The sequence below is a fragment of the Sander vitreus genome, chromosome 4, assembly GCF_031162955.1.
Source record: "Sander vitreus isolate 19-12246 chromosome 4, sanVit1, whole genome shotgun sequence".
In the NCBI taxonomy this organism is placed as follows: Eukaryota; Metazoa; Chordata; class Actinopteri; order Perciformes; family Percidae; genus Sander; species Sander vitreus.
Window position 1 is genome coordinate 26275702 of NC_135858.1, and position 17500 is coordinate 26293201.

At 40.0% G+C, this 17500-nt stretch overlaps 2 protein-coding genes across 9 annotated transcripts in view; one reads left to right on the plus strand and one right to left on the minus strand.

Annotated features, from left to right (window-relative positions):
- Positions 1-17500, plus strand: part of cenpp (centromere protein P) — a 105968-nt gene that overhangs the window by 71368 nt on the left and 17100 nt on the right. The window lies entirely within an intron of this gene.
- Positions 3773-17500, minus strand: part of ecm2 (extracellular matrix protein 2, female organ and adipocyte specific) — a 27222-nt gene continuing 13494 nt past the window's right edge. For all 7 annotated transcript variants that reach the window (XM_078249195.1, XM_078249194.1, XM_078249193.1 and 4 more), the window contains 8 exons: positions 17151-17500; positions 16130-16245; positions 15274-15409; positions 12314-12471; positions 9411-9550; positions 8950-9062; positions 7913-8126; positions 3773-5449 (listed from right to left, as the gene is read on the minus strand). The exon at positions 17151-17500 is cut by the window's right edge. In XM_078249195.1, the coding sequence (XP_078105321.1) occupies positions 5281-5449; positions 7913-8126; positions 8950-9062; positions 9411-9550; positions 12314-12471; positions 15274-15409; positions 16130-16245; positions 17151-17500 (1396 nt within the window). In that variant the 3' untranslated portion in view covers positions 3773-5280. The remainder of the gene's footprint in view (positions 5450-7912; positions 8127-8949; positions 9063-9410; positions 9551-12313; positions 12472-15273; positions 15410-16129; positions 16246-17150) is intronic.

Genomic DNA, 17500 nt, shown 5'->3' on the forward strand with positions numbered 1-17500 from the left:
CTCCACTGTTTAACCTCTCATACTGTAGGTTTAAGGCATTGGCATTTTTCATCATCATACATGTGTAAAGAGGGGCAGCCTGCTTGTGTGCAGATTTAAGGTCCTGACCATGTAATCAAAAGGTTCCAGGTTTGAGTCTGGCCAAGACCTTTTGTTGCACCTAGATAGGAAGTGGTGTCTCTGGTGTTCTTTAGGATGTATTGATGGAACTAGATTGGTCTTATTTAGGTAATTTTTAAGGAGGCACTTCAGGTTTTTTCATGATGTGATCTTTTTCATAATTGGCCATTTTATTTTTTATAGCTCTGTCATATTTTTTAATATAAATAAAATGCAACTTGGATAAATGACAAAAAAACACCATTATCTGATAGGCAAGCAAGTTCACTTTTATCATTCTCCTGTGTAAGCCTCAGCCTCCCAGTTCCTCATTATCATAGCTTTGCTGAAACAATACCCTGTTATGAGCCAGATTAAAGAAACCATTTTCCCAAATGATGCAGGAATCTAATTAGAACCCGATGTAAACCTGCTTTCTGTGCACTATGAGAGGACACAGGCTTTGTTCTACACTGTAGGGACCACTTGCTCAAAGTATTTCCTGTTGTGTGTATGTTTTCCTGGATATTGGCATAGTCTGCCCAAAAAGTACAAATGCAACTTTTAAAATGTTGAACTTGTTGTTTTGAGCAGGACATTTGTTGTGCCGTCATCTTCTGTTCTGGTGGATCTTGTGCATGAAACCCTCATACTTCTCAGCTGACTGGTCTGCCACAGAAAGATTTAATTCAGTAGTTTCAATAGTCCAAAAAGGAAAAATTGGTTTGTGGTAGTGAAAAATGTGATGGCGTAACTGTTGGTATTACAGTATTTAAACTGCAAATTAAATGTTAGAGATTATTTCCTGATGGGAGATGGTCTGCGCTCTTGCTGGGTGGTGGGCAGGATGTCTCTTCTCTCGCAGGATCTCATACTTTCCAACCCACCAGACGCTGGGATGACTCTGGGCCGGCTGGAGCTTGTTGTGTTCTTATGTTGAGAAGAATTTCCTTCATCCGAGCCTTCAAATGCTGTGAGTCACCAGGGCAACTTGCAGGGCGACGGAGCCAAGGAGTTGCCTCAGCGCTGTTGCTTTAGTGCCACAGGAACTAGTGGTTAGTTAGTTGCCAGGAAACATTTTTTAGAGCTGTGGCAGGGTCACAACTCAGCATGCTACCTGATGCTGGGAGTGTTACCCAGCCAGGCTGCACAACAGACCAGTGTTCACCATGACCTCACTTCACAATAAGTCCACCTGATGAAATATTGGGCATGCGCTCTGATTCCATGAGTGATCAGGAGTTTGAGCACCCACAGCAAAATCATAAAGTGGTCCATGAGCTAAACCTGTATTTCATTACTATATTTACCCTTATTGGTGTAGTTCGACAAGCCCCCTATGTTTTGATCAACCAGTGGTTTCTTGCAGAGTAAAGTGCCTAATTTATCATTTTGTGCACATGCCCTCTGACCTAATTTGCTCTGGGAATGCGCATTAAACGAGTACACGTTCCACCTGAAGTCGTTGCAAAGTGAGTTAAACAATCTTAACACATTTTGTCCATTAAGTTTTTTTTATTAAATGTAAAGACTTGCTGTGAACAGTCTTTATACCAGCAACATCAGTCATTGTGAGTAGCCTGAACCTATGATGATAGCTGTATTATAGGACCATGTAATTTGGTATTAAATGTAGCGGAAATACAGACAATGTTAAATTGGTAGACTCCAGATGAATAAAATTAAAATTCCTTACGCAAACCAAGAAATATGAACATATCAAATAATATCAAATTTGTCCACATGCAGGCAAACAATTACAAATGTATGAAAAATACATTTTCATGAATGTATTTATTTATTTATTTAGGTTTAAATGTTGCAGCTTTTTCAGTAAACTTACAACTATTAAAAATTTAAATTATAAACTCATTTTGGGTAGAATTTATCCTGGTATGGAGCTGAATGAAGGTCCAACCTAATACTACTTATTTGTACCTGATCAAATGTTTTCTAAGTACATAAAACCTGATTATAAGCCTACATACTGTAATGAGGAGCATTAAACAGGTTATGCGACTAATGACTATTAGATTGTTCCTTCATGTGTTTGATTTGTGAGACTGATGAACACAGCAGCTGTTCACATTGGCAGACACAAAGAATTTTCTCTTCAACAGGAAAACCGTTTGATCTTTGAGCTTCGGCTCGCTTTTCCAGCTGAAGTACGATGAGATGACGACTGCCTGCACTTAGAGAGTGACCAGACATTACTGATTGTTGTTTTTTTTTTTATTGCTTTTCTACTTCGTTTTTTGTCTGCATATACTATTTCCAATTTGTCTTTCCAAAGAGGGAGCTGAGGTTTTTGTCCTTTTCACATCTTAGCTTTTCTGTTCCAATCGTCCGTTAGATCTGTCTGCTACTGAAGTTAATGATCCTAAACCTCAGGCTTTTAGAGGAAAATATTATGTTAAAGTTGGCTTTCAGCTTTGATAATTACAGCTTTCACTGAATGTGTATTGCATGAGGGTGGAGGACATGTGATGCAAAGATTTTTATCAACCACATTTTATCATGACTCATTCTTTGATAGTCCTCATGACTCCTCCCTGAGGTCTGATGCGTTAACTTGATAACATGAAATGAATGACCTAACTTTACTCCTCAATGTACTGGATGTGCTGACAGTGAAGGGGCTCAGGGAATTCAGTGCAATGTAATCTAAGGGAACTTCTTGTTTGAAAATGTGACTCGTATACCTCGCTGGTTCAATGTCAACATGCGTCTAATCCTTTTAAAAAAAAAACTCAAGGTGTTTCTACAGTGTTCCAGATGCAAACATGAGGCTTATGTAGCCTCGTTCCAGACTTCTGAGTCACCACATTTGTAATCAGTTCAAAGAGGTCTGGTATTGTGCTTATTCACGGCAGTTCCCAGACCATCAGGCTATGGCTTATAAGATTCATTAAATCTTACATTTTCAGGGTTGTTGGAAATTATTACAGGTTAGAATTCACTGTAGAGGCACTGCGATTTATAAAGTAGTAGGGACAGCTCTGACTGTGTTTACATGCACACAATATTACGTTTTTTGCCCTATTTCAAACCGACAGTATTTCTTCTAAGCCGTTTACATGGCTAATTAAAGTGAACATTCCACTAATATTCCCGTTTACATGTGCAAAATAGGCTTTTTTTCAATGTTTTGCACTGGTGGCAGACTTGTTCGATCATTTAAACACAGCCGCCCCCTTTCAAACGTACTCAGTGATTGAGTCAGCTTTGTTCTATGAACTAGATGACTAGAACGTTATAACGTTATGCTAAAAAGTATGAGCCCCTAGATACCGATAAAATGTCCTGTTCACTACATATCTACATTTATGGTAAAAAAATAAAACATAGGTCGATACATTGTTGTATTGTTGCACATTGCATCGTTTGCCAGTCACAGGGACTCGTACGGACGTTCACAGCTACAAGAAGGCCTTATTGCTTTATATTCAAGTGTGTACGGTATTGCACTTTGAAACCTAATAACCATGGCTTTCAGTGATGTTATTATCCTGTTATCTTCAATCAATCAGGCAGTAATGGGAACATTGTGAAGTTTGAAGTTTATTTGAATCCTGCATCGTAACATTGTGTTAAACTGTAGTATATAATTGTTGACGCATTAAATAGACATTTTGTCATTTCATTCATGCATGTTGGCCAGCCAAGAGCAAAGTAAAGGGCAGATCTTTTAATTCAAATGTTGAAATTGTTTACTACAAGAGCATTTAATTCACATCTTCCCGCTCATACATAAAGGATTTACTCTCCCAACCTGCAGAAGCCTTCTTTTATTCACTGTCAGGGCTGATGTTGAATTATTAATACATTATACTACAGTTAACTGGCTGATACTTGAAGCATAGACATATAGTATGATTAAATAACGTTTCTGTGTTGAGGAGGACTGAGGATATCAATAAAAGAAAACTTTGGGTTACACTTTACTTGAAGGTATCTACATAAGAGTGACATGACACACTTTTTTTTTTTTTTAGCATGGGTTCATAAACTTATGAGCACCACAAACTAATGACCACCTTCAAGAGCATTCTAACACATGCGAGTCAATCGCAACTTCAATGCAAGTCTCAATTTAAAGTCATCACTCTGTCAGACATTCAAAAATGGGCAGCAGAATGAACTAATAAATTATAAAATTGATGAGAATGCATCAGTGGATTCACCGTGAGGAGGTGAGCACAACATTAGCATGGGTTCATAAACTTATGAGCACCACTGTATATAGCAAACCTGCTGAAATTGCATACACACCAACCTAATTTAATAATCTCCTCTTCAATAATGACACAATACGTAACAGAAGTTACCTGGATGTATCTCCAGTTATAAGTATGAGTGTGGCCCACCGTCTCGTTACTTAAGTAAAACAGTTGATTGACATTCGCTTTTGTTGTAAGGCCATCAACGTAGGGAAATCAGATGCTGAACTTTAAATCAAAACCTGCACCATACCTAAGGACTCACATTGCATCAAGAATAAATCTGACTTAACTGCACCAGAGGAAGTAGCTGTCGGACTTTTTTCCACTTAAGTGCAGACAAAGATTGAAAAAGATGGAGGAATTGGGTCTCTTTATCTGTCAGAGGGATTACTGTAGCTCTACAACAGCGCTCACTTTAAGTTAATTTACCTTCCTCTATATCTTTAACACAAAAAGCTCGAAGGATGTGTCACACATGATCACACTACTCTTTTCCATGTCCGAGTTTTTATGAAAGAAGGCATGGAAGAAACGAAGCTTAGAAGTGGAACATGAAGGTAGTGAGGTTGTTAAAAATAATGTGTTGGGCTTGTGGTCTCATTTCATTGAATTCTTTCCATTTCTTTATTAGCATTTTCATTTTACTGTGTATGGTGCAGGAGTTCTTTCCATTTTAGAGAGTTTAACATTTTACTAAAGGAGACAGATGTGTTTGATTTGAAGTCTGAAGGTGTTCTGTCAACTTCACACCAAGCTAAGGTTGGCCAGGCGACAGTACAAAACAACTTACCAGAGCTAAAAGAAGAAGAAAATCTTGTTTTTATGCAGCATACAGCATCAGAGGAAGCTGGCGAGGGGAAATATATTATGTTTTGATTTCTCTTGGCACATAAAAAATCTAAATATTTGCCCCTGTGTTTCTGGGGGTTTAAACAAGTGTCTTTTTGGTTTTGTGTGGTCACTTGGTTTTCTGGGGTTTAAGGACCACACTGGAGGAGGAGCGCACACAGGAGAAGGCTATCGGTGAGATCTTCTGGGGGTCGATGTAGTTGTTTTCCAGCCTCAGGGCCACCAGGGTGGTGTCCCCGCTGTGGTTTGGGTCACAGATGCCTTCGTCAGGGATACTCCTGGAAGACACAGCATAAGGATGCAGTTAGACGCAGCTTTAGTCCTATTATGTGCATAACGAAAAGTGTAACATAGATTTTTTTTTTTTTTATCATCAATAAATTTGACGATCATTTTCTCAATCAGTTAATCATTTGGTCTATAAAATGTCAGAACATTTCCATCACAATTATCTAAAGCCTGTTTTGTCTGACCAATACAAAAAAAATCTAAAGATATTCAATGTACTATCATAAGACCACAAATCTACAGTTTGCATGTTCTGCAGCATCGCAGATTGCAAAGCACACCTGACGACAGGAGCCGTTTAGCTCAGCTCAGCATCGCCAAAATGAGACTACTTTTAATGATGATTAAATTATTATTACAAGGTGCCTACACTACACAAATTCCCTTTTTGCCAAGTTACCTAAAACATCTATAAGAACACTACATTTATTTTTTTAGAATGCTGCATCCAATATTTTGACTAACACTAGAAAAAGTCTGTACTGTAGGTTATTGTCATGGTTTGTTCTGTAGTTTCACATATGTTAAAATAATCTGCAGTATTTGCTTTGAGGCTGGTTACAATTTCCCACCGGGAGTATCAGCCATCTTGGTAGTGAAGATTGTTATGGTGTTTAAAATTTTATATAAAGCCATCCTACAACTTGGACTAAGTATGTGTACCGTGCATGGACCTGTGAGTGAGTAATAAGGTGATTCAGGGTGACACTCACGTGGAAACATGCATCAGCTTGTTTTGTTTCTTGTCGTCAAGACAACGCTGAGTTCAGTGAACTTTCAGCTTTAATATTGTCTGGCGGGCTGAGATGAATGATTCAGTCATCTGGTCTGTTGTGGGAGTCTTTGTTGTTGGTCTTATAGGACTGTATTGAATTTTGATTTTTTTTCTTTTTTTCCTTGAGCTCTCTCATTAATCACATGGTTTTATTGCTTTCTGTCTGCAGCTTTGCTACTTAACAGTAAAGTACATTTTTATAGATAAACCAAGGCCGGTGGGATTTGATTGCGGTGCAGTTTGTTACTCTCTGCAGCACAAATGCAGAAATGGACAACAGCAGACAATCATGGTAATGCATGTCAGTGGTATGTAAGGATGGGGCTAAAGGGAGGCATTCAGAGTTCTGATAACTAAGGGAAAATGCTGTTTGTTACAACTTGGGTCCTATGTTTGTAGTTTAAGAATTAATCTCTGTTTTCATTATGCTGTAAAAAAAAAAAAAGAAATGACATCTATAATTGACACTTTTAATTGATAATTTTTATTTATTACAATGTGGGTCCTATTTCTATAGTGTCCTCTGTCATTTCTATTAGTCATTATAACATTGTTCTCATCAAGTTAATAGCTGACATTTAGGAACACAGCTTCTAGATCTTAGCAATTCACTTGGTCAAGTCAAACCATCACTGATGTATCCCGAGATCACAAATCAGAAATGTTCTTCAAATGTCTTTACAATTTGTACATATAATGCCCTCCATCCTTAGACACTTAATGAGTACTTTATTATAACTCGTTGAAATGACGGACCGGAATGGAAATTTTTAGCATGTGTTTGGCTGTGTGTTCACATATTGAGAAATATTGTATGTATTAAATAAAATACATCTTCTCCAAACCTTATTAGCACTACCACCCAACTGTTGTAGATGTAGTTCAACCATAAAATGCTGTTATTACAGTAATCTAACTGGGTCAACTGCAGCAGGTTTTTTTTCAGTTACTCGTCAGTTTACAGTTAAGTAGCAAATGATTATTTAAAGTGTGAACAAAGTGGAGCATAAAATCTGTCAATGAAAAGTAGGAAGTCAGTTTATTTTAAAGATTATTTTTGGGGGCTTTTTTCCCTTTTATTTCAGAGTGACAGTGGATAGACAGGAAAGGTGGGAGAAAGATGGGGGATGACACACAGCAAAGGGCCGCAGGTCAGATTCGAACCCGGGCCGCTGCAAAGGCCTCAGCCTACATGGGGCGCACGCTCTTACTGGGTGAGCTAGAGGTCGCCCTAAGTCAGTTTTAATTAATTATTAATTAATTTTTTGCCTCCATCTCAAGTTGCAGATGAACAACCAGTTGTTATAACTAAACATCCATTGACCGTTCTTCCGTATCCCAAATAGCTGCATGTGGCGGATATTCTCTACCACTCCACACAGTATGACCTCAGGTCAGCGCTAAGGTAGACCCACACTTCCATGTAACCACTCACACTGATTAAAACTGGTGAAACTTGATGAAAAACAGGATCAAATCATTCTGCTAGGTTCAAATTGTGTTTGTTTTTTTTAAAACAGGAATGGTTCTTCTGTACAAAATCCAACTCCATGGCGAGAAATCCCAGGAATACTGGAGAAAAGACTGAAATATTCCCAGGAAGTAATCCTTTTAAAAGCACAGGAAATCCTAATCCTAATCCCTAATAGATGGATATTTGTGGATGATGGCTTCATACCTGATCATGTTATTGTTGAGTCTGAGGAAGTGTAAGTTGGTCATCTCGTTGATGCCAGATGGGACCGAGACTAGCTGGTTGTGATCCAGACACAGTTCCACCATGGATTCGTATGAGCCGAAGAACGACTCAGGCTCGATTGCCTCTCCATCCAGTTTGTTGTAAGAGAGGTAGAGATACTCTAAACCAGGGTCCATGTGGGCAAAGACGTAACCTGTGGAGGTGTTGGAAGGAAACAATGTAACTATGGAAGACCATGACCCTGTTTTTTTGTTTTTTTACAATCTACAAACGATTAGTTTGTTTTATATGTCTATCAAATTTCATAATTGCATTTACATAGTCTCTTAGGTAAGTGAATGAAGTAAGGGACTGTGGGACAAAGATGACGGCGCTCATAATGTAATGAACTTTGTCACATTTTCATCAATACGAGATACAAAGGCAGACAGACGGGCCGGTCAGTTGCTCAAAACGGTGTGCCAGAATGTTAACCTACTTGGTTTTTTGGTTTGGCGCCACTGCAGGCATTGTGCATTTTTTATTATCCTATAGTCTTGTTGGATATTTTTTAAACTTTCCCTGCACTGCTTGACTGTCATATTTTCCCATTTCTGCCAGATGAGACATTTTCTCATCTTCTGAATGGCCTTCTCTCCAACTAACTGTTCAAGTTCAACAAGTTCCCCAACTAGTGTTCTTATTTATTTATTTTTTTTAAGTATTGGTTGTCCTGCTCCCTACAGATACAGTAGTAAAACGGTGGGTACTCTTGTGTTTGTTGTAATTGACCTTCTTCGGCTCAACCAATCACAATTGAGATAACTGCAGGCAATCCCTGAAAGTACCTGAAACTTGGGTTTAGTGCCACCTTGGAGCTCTTTTCGTGCTGTTGAAAGTACAATAGTATGTCATTCTTAATTTGGGGGGGCCTAAACGTTGAGGAATTCCTCACTCCAACAGTTCATTTTAAACCTCTGCCATCTGCTAAGTTTAATGTTTGTCAGCCAAGTGTTCCATCAACACTTTCCACGTACCAGGTATCCTCTCTATGTTGTTTCCCACCAGCACTAAGTGGACCAGAGATCTGGGCAGGTATGATGGAACTAGGTAAAGGTGATTATGTGAAAGGTCGATGGACTCCAGATTTCTGCAGAGGAGGAGGAAGATGAGGGGAGGAAGGATTTGTAAGGAAATGGAAACGAGAACATAATTAATTGAAAAACTGAATAGAAATAAGATACCATTCACTATGGTACAGTATAGTGCCAAAACAAATGTCCCTTTACTCTTGGAAACACTTAGTAATACATCAGGATAAGGTGGTAATTAAACAGATTAAAAAACACTGCTGGAAATGGCACATATAGGTATGGTAGTGAAATGAAAATATCTGTATTGGTGACAGCCAACATGACAATTGAAATACATAGCTAGTAAATTCCTGCAACCCTGGAGAATCATGAGTGATAGTGACAGGTCTTTCTTTTTGTCGGACCTGTGGTTGATCCAGGCCAGCGGGGCGATCCTGTTCTCCTCCAGCCTGTTGTGTCTCAGAGAGACCACGTTCAGACTGTGGGTCTGATTGAAAACTGTCTCTGAGATTTCCTCAATCAGGTTGTTCTCCAAGTACAGCTCCTGAACGACAGAAAAAAAACTGAACCAAATGTCTGACAATGGGCAATCACTGGAATTTAGTGTTGGAGTCACAGCAGGATCCCATAATGAGGTTTTGAATGAGTTACGAGTTTGTCATTAAACAGTTTTTTGTTAACTAAGCGCTTTTGGTTAGGAGATCTTGGCACACAACCCTGTGGTTTGTTGGGACTGTTTAGAGTTATAAATGCATAATCCACCCCAAACCTAAATTCATATTTGTTCTACCTACAATTTTTGTTTAAACTGGCAACCTAATCAGATGAACACCAGACACACACTGACACATTCTGGGTGTCTGTGGACAGTAGTTACTCTACATCATCCTTAAATCATGATCATTATCACACTTGGCTATACAAAGGTGAACATGTCTGATAAATCCTGTAATCCCAGAGCTAATTGGCAAATAACTAATGTTAAAGGTAGATCACAATCTTCAGGACTAATGACAAGAAAAGGTATTGGGTTTTGGATTTACAATTGAGTGTAGAAAGTGTAGAAACAATCGAAGGTCATAACATTTGGTTGGGTTTAAGATAGATTTACAGCAGTAGCATGTCCCTGGTGTGTGTGGTTAACCAGAGGCAGTAATTACAAGTTGGGTGGACTGGTTTCCCACAGGTAGAAGCAGAGTGAAGTCAGTGGAGGAGTCTTAAACATCAAAGCCAAAAACAAATACTGATGCATCAGCAAACCTAAATGACTGAACAATATGTTGCTGGCTTATTAATACTTATTTTTAGCTTTTTGTTTGAGTGTTTGACTGCCTGTCAAAGTGAGTCCTTTGAACATAGGTGGTACGGTTCATGAAAAAACATCCGAACCGCTCGGTTCGGAACGTGTGTGCGTCGCACGGTTCGTCAGTACACTCTTAATGTGCACTAACCACTTAGTGCTGTAGTGCCCACTTTCGACACCTATGTTAAAACACTTACTGGAAACGACGAGGGGGATGAGCGTGACGAACGCAACACATGGCAGCTGATTGGACGACCGCGTCACGTCGTTCTTGCTGCTCCCGAATTTCAAAACGGACTCTAATGGCGTCTCGTTCTGAATACGATCTCGTATTTTACGAAAATAGTTCACCGAAAAGTGTTTCTGAAAACATTTTAAGCGAGAAATGGGCCATACAGTTGCTGAATCTGTCTTTTTTTTTATCGACAAAGGTCAGTTTAAAAGATTTTCGTCAGATTTTGAGAGGCACCGAGCCAACCGCTCCTCAGGTGGAGTGTGGAGTGCTGCAGGTCACGTCACATGCAGAAATGGTAAGTGGGAGAGATGAGGAAGGCTCCCCGGAGTTGGAGGATGCGCCAGCGTCGTGTATATAGTCTGGTGTGTGGGAACATTTTGGATTTCATGTTATCTATGATGACAGCGGAAATAAAACAATAGATAGAACTGCCATTGTGTGCATGTATTGTGCAACATGCATTCAATATGCAAGTTTTAGCGATATATCATATGCTGAAGTATATTTCTGGAGTGTTAAAGATTAAAAGAAAAAATAACAAGAACTGTACAGAACCAAAAACCGTGACCCTAAAACCGTGATACGAACCGAACCGTGGATTTTGTGAACCGTACCACCCCTATTGAGGATTGAGCCATGATGACTAGTTTTGCCTAGGTCAGTTTACTGGTGGCACCATCACACCAAAGCAGCAGACTGTGGTTGGTGATGGTTTCTGAACCCAGTAGAGATCACTCTGTCCTGAGGCCTGTACTACGAATCAAGATCAACATGTCCTGGATTTCTTTCAGTTACCCGGCTTCACTAACCCTAACCACCGCAGTCCCGCATAAGCTGTATCACGACGCTGGTTATCAACTAGTTCAATCAACCCAGGGTTTCCCAATCCAGCGGTGCGCACGTTCACATAAAAGAGGCTGTTTGCACAGCACGACCAATCGCAAACATCTACCAGAGCCACATATTTTATATAAGAGCAAATATGAAGAACACAGACATGGTTTTGCAGGCAAAACGCAATACAGTCGCTGCTTCCTAAAACGGGAGGAAAGCTGGCAAAAAAATAGCCGACGCTGTAAATGCATAAATCAAAACGCTTATCAAATATCACTTCCCCATCAGTCAGGCACAAGATCTGACCATAATTACACTTGTGCGTTCCATAAACTGCCGTTGCTTTAGCCTAGTATTTCAGTTGCAACCCTGGCAGTGATCATGAGAGCAAATAAAGACATAAAAAACATAATTCAAACCGATGTGCGCATTGGCAACACACGGCTCAAGATGCCGATACCCTATATGTAATTCCCTCCCATTAAAATCTATAGATTTCATAAAAATACCCATCAGGGAATGTTAACGGGGTTGTCGGTCTCTAAATGTTTTAACTTTTATGAGCGCATCCTTCTCTCTCTCTCTCTCTGATCTTCTAAGAACGGTGACACCGTTATCAACAGAGTATTGATTGGTCAGTAGGCGGTGCTTTTACACCAGTTGATCTCTGATCTCCAACTTAACCTGCTCCCGACCAGGTTAGGTGTTCAGCGTAAGTTAGCACGGCGATTGAACCCGGTAACAAGTGATCCACCGTCGTGGTACAGAAAACCCTGGGGTGAACCTGAAGTAACCTCGTTAACGCCAAATCTTGCTTCGTAGTACAGGCCTCAGGACTTTTATGAATAAAGGCATAAGTCTGCCTATGTGTTGGGGAATGAAGAGGTTAGAGCTGGAAAGATACGGTAGTTATGTAAACAGATATTACTTCATACCAGCAATGAAATGGGAAGGCCTTGTGGTATGGTGCGGAAGTGGTTTCTGCCCAGTCGGAGGTAGGAGAGCTGTTTGAGGGGAGCGAAGGCCAGAGGATCTACATTCCCCTCACTCAGCAGATTTCCCTCCAACTCCAGAATCACCAGGCTGCTCAGATCTTAAAAGATAAAAAATAAACGTACTGTAAACTTGAAATTTGTCTCGGAATCAGTGCAGCAAGGAAACGTGTGTCAGACTATAATAGTCAAACAGTTAACAAAACTTAACAAAACAGCAAATTCGTATTTCACTGTAACATGAATTTATAACATTACTGTTGGATAGGTTATCAAAAGGTTAGGGCACAACACATGAGGCTTAGCAATTAAGACTACACATAATCATCAGTGGTATAAGCTGTGCAGATCACAGTGTGAGTGGCAAAGTGTAACGAAGGTTTACATCACCAACGAGTGCTGGGCAGATGCAGGAAAGTGCCGGGAAATTTGATTAACAAAACAATGCACCTACAGTAGGGCTGGGCAATATATCAATATTGTTTTGATATTGTGATATGAGACTAGATATCCTCATATCGTAATACTATAATATGACATAAGTGTTGTCTTTTACTGGTTTTAAAGGCGGCATTACAGTAAATTGATGTCATTTTCTGAATTTATCAGACTGTTCTAGCTGTTCTATTATTTGCCTTTACCCACTTAGTGATTATATCCACATTGCTGATGATTATTTATCCCAAATCTCATTGTGTAAGTATTTAGTGAAAGCACCGATTGTCAACCATACAATATCGTCACAATATCGAAATTAAGATATTTAGTCAAAAATATCGTGGTACTTGATTTTCTCCATATCGCCCAGCCCTCCTCATCTACAGTAAAATAGTAGCATTTGTGAATTATGTAACACAAAAGATGATGATTATTCATTTGAGACAAAGACTGGTTAAAGCCTGACAACACAGGGTCCAATTTACTTCCTACCAAAGGTCAAAGTTGAATCTGATTTAACTTTTGATTAAACTGTGAGGTAAACAATCAACTGCCAACAATTGCCACTGCCAGCTTAAGTCAACTGTAGCTAATAAACATTATCTTAGTGAGTTGGCCAAACTACAAAATGAAGCTCCTATCTGGCTATTGTCTCTGGAGAAAGACACACTATTCTGTATCATTTGGATGTTTGCAAATCTAGAGTAAACAGTACTTTCACAGTTCAAAAAGACCAACGGTGTGATGGGTCTATAAACTACAGTGGTGTGAAAAAGTGTTTGCCCCCTTCCTCATTTCCTGTTCCTTTGCATGTTTGTCACACTTAAGTGTTTCGAACATCAAACCAATTTAAACAAAAGTCAAGGACAACACAAGTAAACACAAAATGCAATTTGTAAATGAAGGTGTTTATTATTAAAGGAGAAAAAAAAATCCAAACCATCATGGCCCTGTGTGAAAAAAGTGATTGCCCCCCCTTGTTAAAACATACTATAACTGTGGTTGTCCACACCTGAGTTCAATTTCTCTAGCCACACCCAGGCCTGATTATTGCCACACCTGTTCACAATCAAGGCATCACTTAAATAGGAGCTGCTTGACACAGTAAGGTCCACCAGAAGATCCTTAAAAGCTACACATCATGCCGAGACCCAAAGAAATTCAGGAACAATTGAGAAAGAAAGTAATTGAGATCTATCAGTCTGGAAAGGGTTATAAAGCCATTTCCAAAGCTTTGGGAATCCAGCGAACCACAGTGAGAGCCATTATCCACAAATGGCGAAGACATGGAACAGTGGTGAACCTTCCCAGGAGTGGCCGGCCGCCCAAAAATTACCCCCAAGAGCGCAGCGGCGACTCATCAAGAGGTCACAAAAGACCCCACAACAACGTCCAAAGAACTGCAGGCCTCACTTGCCTCAGTTAAGGTCAGCGTTCATGCCTCCACCATCAGGGAAAAAGACTGGGCAAAAAATGGCCTGCATGGCAGAGTTCAAGGAGAAAACCACTGCTGAGCAAAAAGAACATCAAAGCTTGTCTCAATTTCTCCAGAACACATCTTGATGATCCCCAAGACTTTTGGGACAACATTCTGTGGACCGATGAGACAAAAGTGGAACTCTTTGGAAGGTGTGTGTCCAAGTATATCTGGCGTAGAAGGAACACTGCATTTCATAAAAAGAACATTATACCAACTGTAAAATATGGTGGTGGTAGTGTGATGGTCTGGGGGCTGTTTGCTGCTTCAGGACCTGGAAGACTTGCCGTGATAAAAGGAACTATGAATTCTGCTGTCTACCAAGAGATCCTGAAGGAGAATGTCCGACCATCTGTTCGTGTACTCAAGCTGAAACGAACTTGGGTTCTGCAGCAGGACAATGATCCTAAACACACCAGCAAGTCCACCACCGAATGGCTGAAGAAAAACTAAATGAAGACTTTGGAGTGGCCCTAGCCAAAGTCCTGACCTGAATCCTATTGAGATGTTGTGGTATGACCTTAAAAAAGGCCGTTCATGCTCGAAAACCCTCTAATGTAACTGAATTAGGACAATTCTGCAAAGATGAGTGGGCCAAAAATTCCTCCAGGGCGCTGTAAAAGCCTCATTGCACGTTATCGCAAGCGGCTTGGTTGCAGTTGTTGCTGCTAAGGGTGGCCCAACCAGTTATTAGGTTTGGGGGCAATCACTTTTTCACACAGGGCCATGATGGTTTGGATTTTTTTTCACCTTTAATAATTAACACCTTCATTTACAAATTGCATTTTGTGTTTACTTGTGTTGTCCTTGACTATTGTTTAAATTGGTTTGATGTTCCGAAACACTTAAGTGTGACAAACATGCAAAGGAACAGGAAATGAGGAAGGGGGGCAAACACTTTTTCACACCACTGTATCTGTTGTCGTTGAATGACAGCTGGCAGAGTATTTTCAGTATGGTGGTGCATCATGGGATACAATGGCAGTACCTTGGAAGCTGTGTTTATTGATTCCTCTCAGTCTGTTCTCGCTGATCTTCAGCTCCTGCAGGGTTGGTGGAAGGTTAGCGGGCACGGCTTCTAGAAGATTCCCATCCAAGTACAGGCGCCTTAGCATCTTCAGACCCTGACACGCACACACACACATACACAGGTACTGGTGATACTGGGAAGTTGACTGCCCCCCCACTTCATACCACAAATATTTTCAAAAAATGCCTGTACATATCTTTGGCCTGTTTATAGTTTTACAGCTATTAGTTAATGCCCATTTAAAAAAAACAATCACAGGTTTATTTAAAGGCACAGTTTGTAGGATTTAGTGGCATCTAGCGGTGAGGTTAAAGATTGCAACCAACTGAAACTTCTCCTGTGTGCCAAGCGTGTAGGAGAACTATGGTGGCTGACGCAAACACACAAATGGCCCTATCTAGAGCTGGTGTTTTGGTCTGTCCGTTCTGGGCTACTGTAGAAACATGGTGGTGCAACATGGCTGACCCGCTCCTTATGTATATATAAATGGCTCATTCTAAGGTAATGAAAACACGATTCCTATTTTCAAGTATTTAGAAACATTAAGTGATTTGTTATTCCGTTATTTGTCTTGTTGGTCTATGTGACACCTAAACATCTTTGGGAATATTATTGCCATTATTTCACAGAAATTCTTCAATATTTCATTTCTTTCTGGTTGATGGTATTACTTCAGATGTTCAATATGTCGGGTTTACACGCTTGCCTTCACATTTTGGTTGTCTTTAGAGAAACACTAGAATTGAGAATTGGCAGATGGTTGGAAGAAAAGTTGGGTTTTATTCTGAAGGGCTGCATTGGTTTAGTATCTTACTTTGAAGGCTTTAGCATCAATGCCGGCAGATGTGAGTTTGTTTTTCTTCAGATCGATCCATTCAAGGTTAGGGATGCCATTGAAGGCTTCTGCTGGGATGCTGCTGATGTTGTTGCCTGCAGGTCAGAAGAGTTTCAGTCAGTTTATACTGAGAGCATGTGTTTTCAAATTGGTGACTGTGATTCTCAGGTTGCTTGTGTTTTATTTAATTGCATTTTTTGTTTCTAAATGCAACGTATAGGATTAGGTTCCATTTGATTGAATAAAATGGCAGAATTTGCTGCAAGTGTCTCTCCTCACTCTTTTTATTAGCAATGAAACAGATAAGCTGATCGTGTCACATCAGTTTTTGGAGTCCGAATCTCCAACTTAAACTTCCATTCATTTTAGATGAATAATTTAAAGTATGAGTCTGGTGTTATTCTACAGTATATTTTTCTTATTGTCAACAAATCCCATGGGCAGACGAGGGCTGTCACCTAAATGCTGATGATTCAATTAATCATGTCCTCATGTTTGAGTAACATTTGCTAAAGAATTACAGTGCCCAGCTTTTTTAGGAAACTACTGAACCTTTAAAAAGAAACAAAACATCTTTGAGCCGTAGGGTAATAAACAGGTATTGCAGACAGACGAACACATTGTTGGTTTTGGTCTTTTTATAAGATTTGTTGATAATAAGGAAACTAAAGAATGATTCCAGACTCATCCATTAAGCAACTTAATAGTTCTGAATTAGGACCTCCAATATATGGAAAAAAGTGGCTAATAAAAATAATGTGTGCAAAATTTAGTAGGCTGCACCTAATCAGAATTAAAAAAAGAAAAGAAAATCTCAATTGAATCTTTTTTTGCTATTTTAACTTTAGTTACAAATTTCCAAATGGATTCAGATTAAATACAATGCTAATCCTCACACAAGTGACATATGTGTTAAAGTGGTAAAGATTGTTCTGCGTGTTGCAGTGTGTGGAGCTCTCTGGCACTACCTTCTCCTTCTCTGGTCTTGGTGCTGACTTACCCTCCAGACTGAGAGACCTGAGCTCCGGTATAGCCAGAGGAGGGAAGTAGATGAGTTTGGCGTTCTCGCATGTCAGGGTGACATCAGAGATGTAGCAGCCTGGAGGGAGGCCTCCTCTGTTTACTACTACCACCTCCCTCTCCTCCCCTTCCTCCTCCAACTCTGCTTCCATCTCCTTCAGCTCATCCTCTGTGGCAGCAGGAGGTCTTGGGATGGGAGCAGGGAAGAGGTCTGGTTTCTCAGGTTCCTCAGGTCCTTTTGGGGGCATCTCAAACACATCTCCTCTCAGCCACAGCTCCTCCTCTACTTCCTCCTGCTGCTCCTCTTCCTCCTCCTCCACCAGAGCAAGT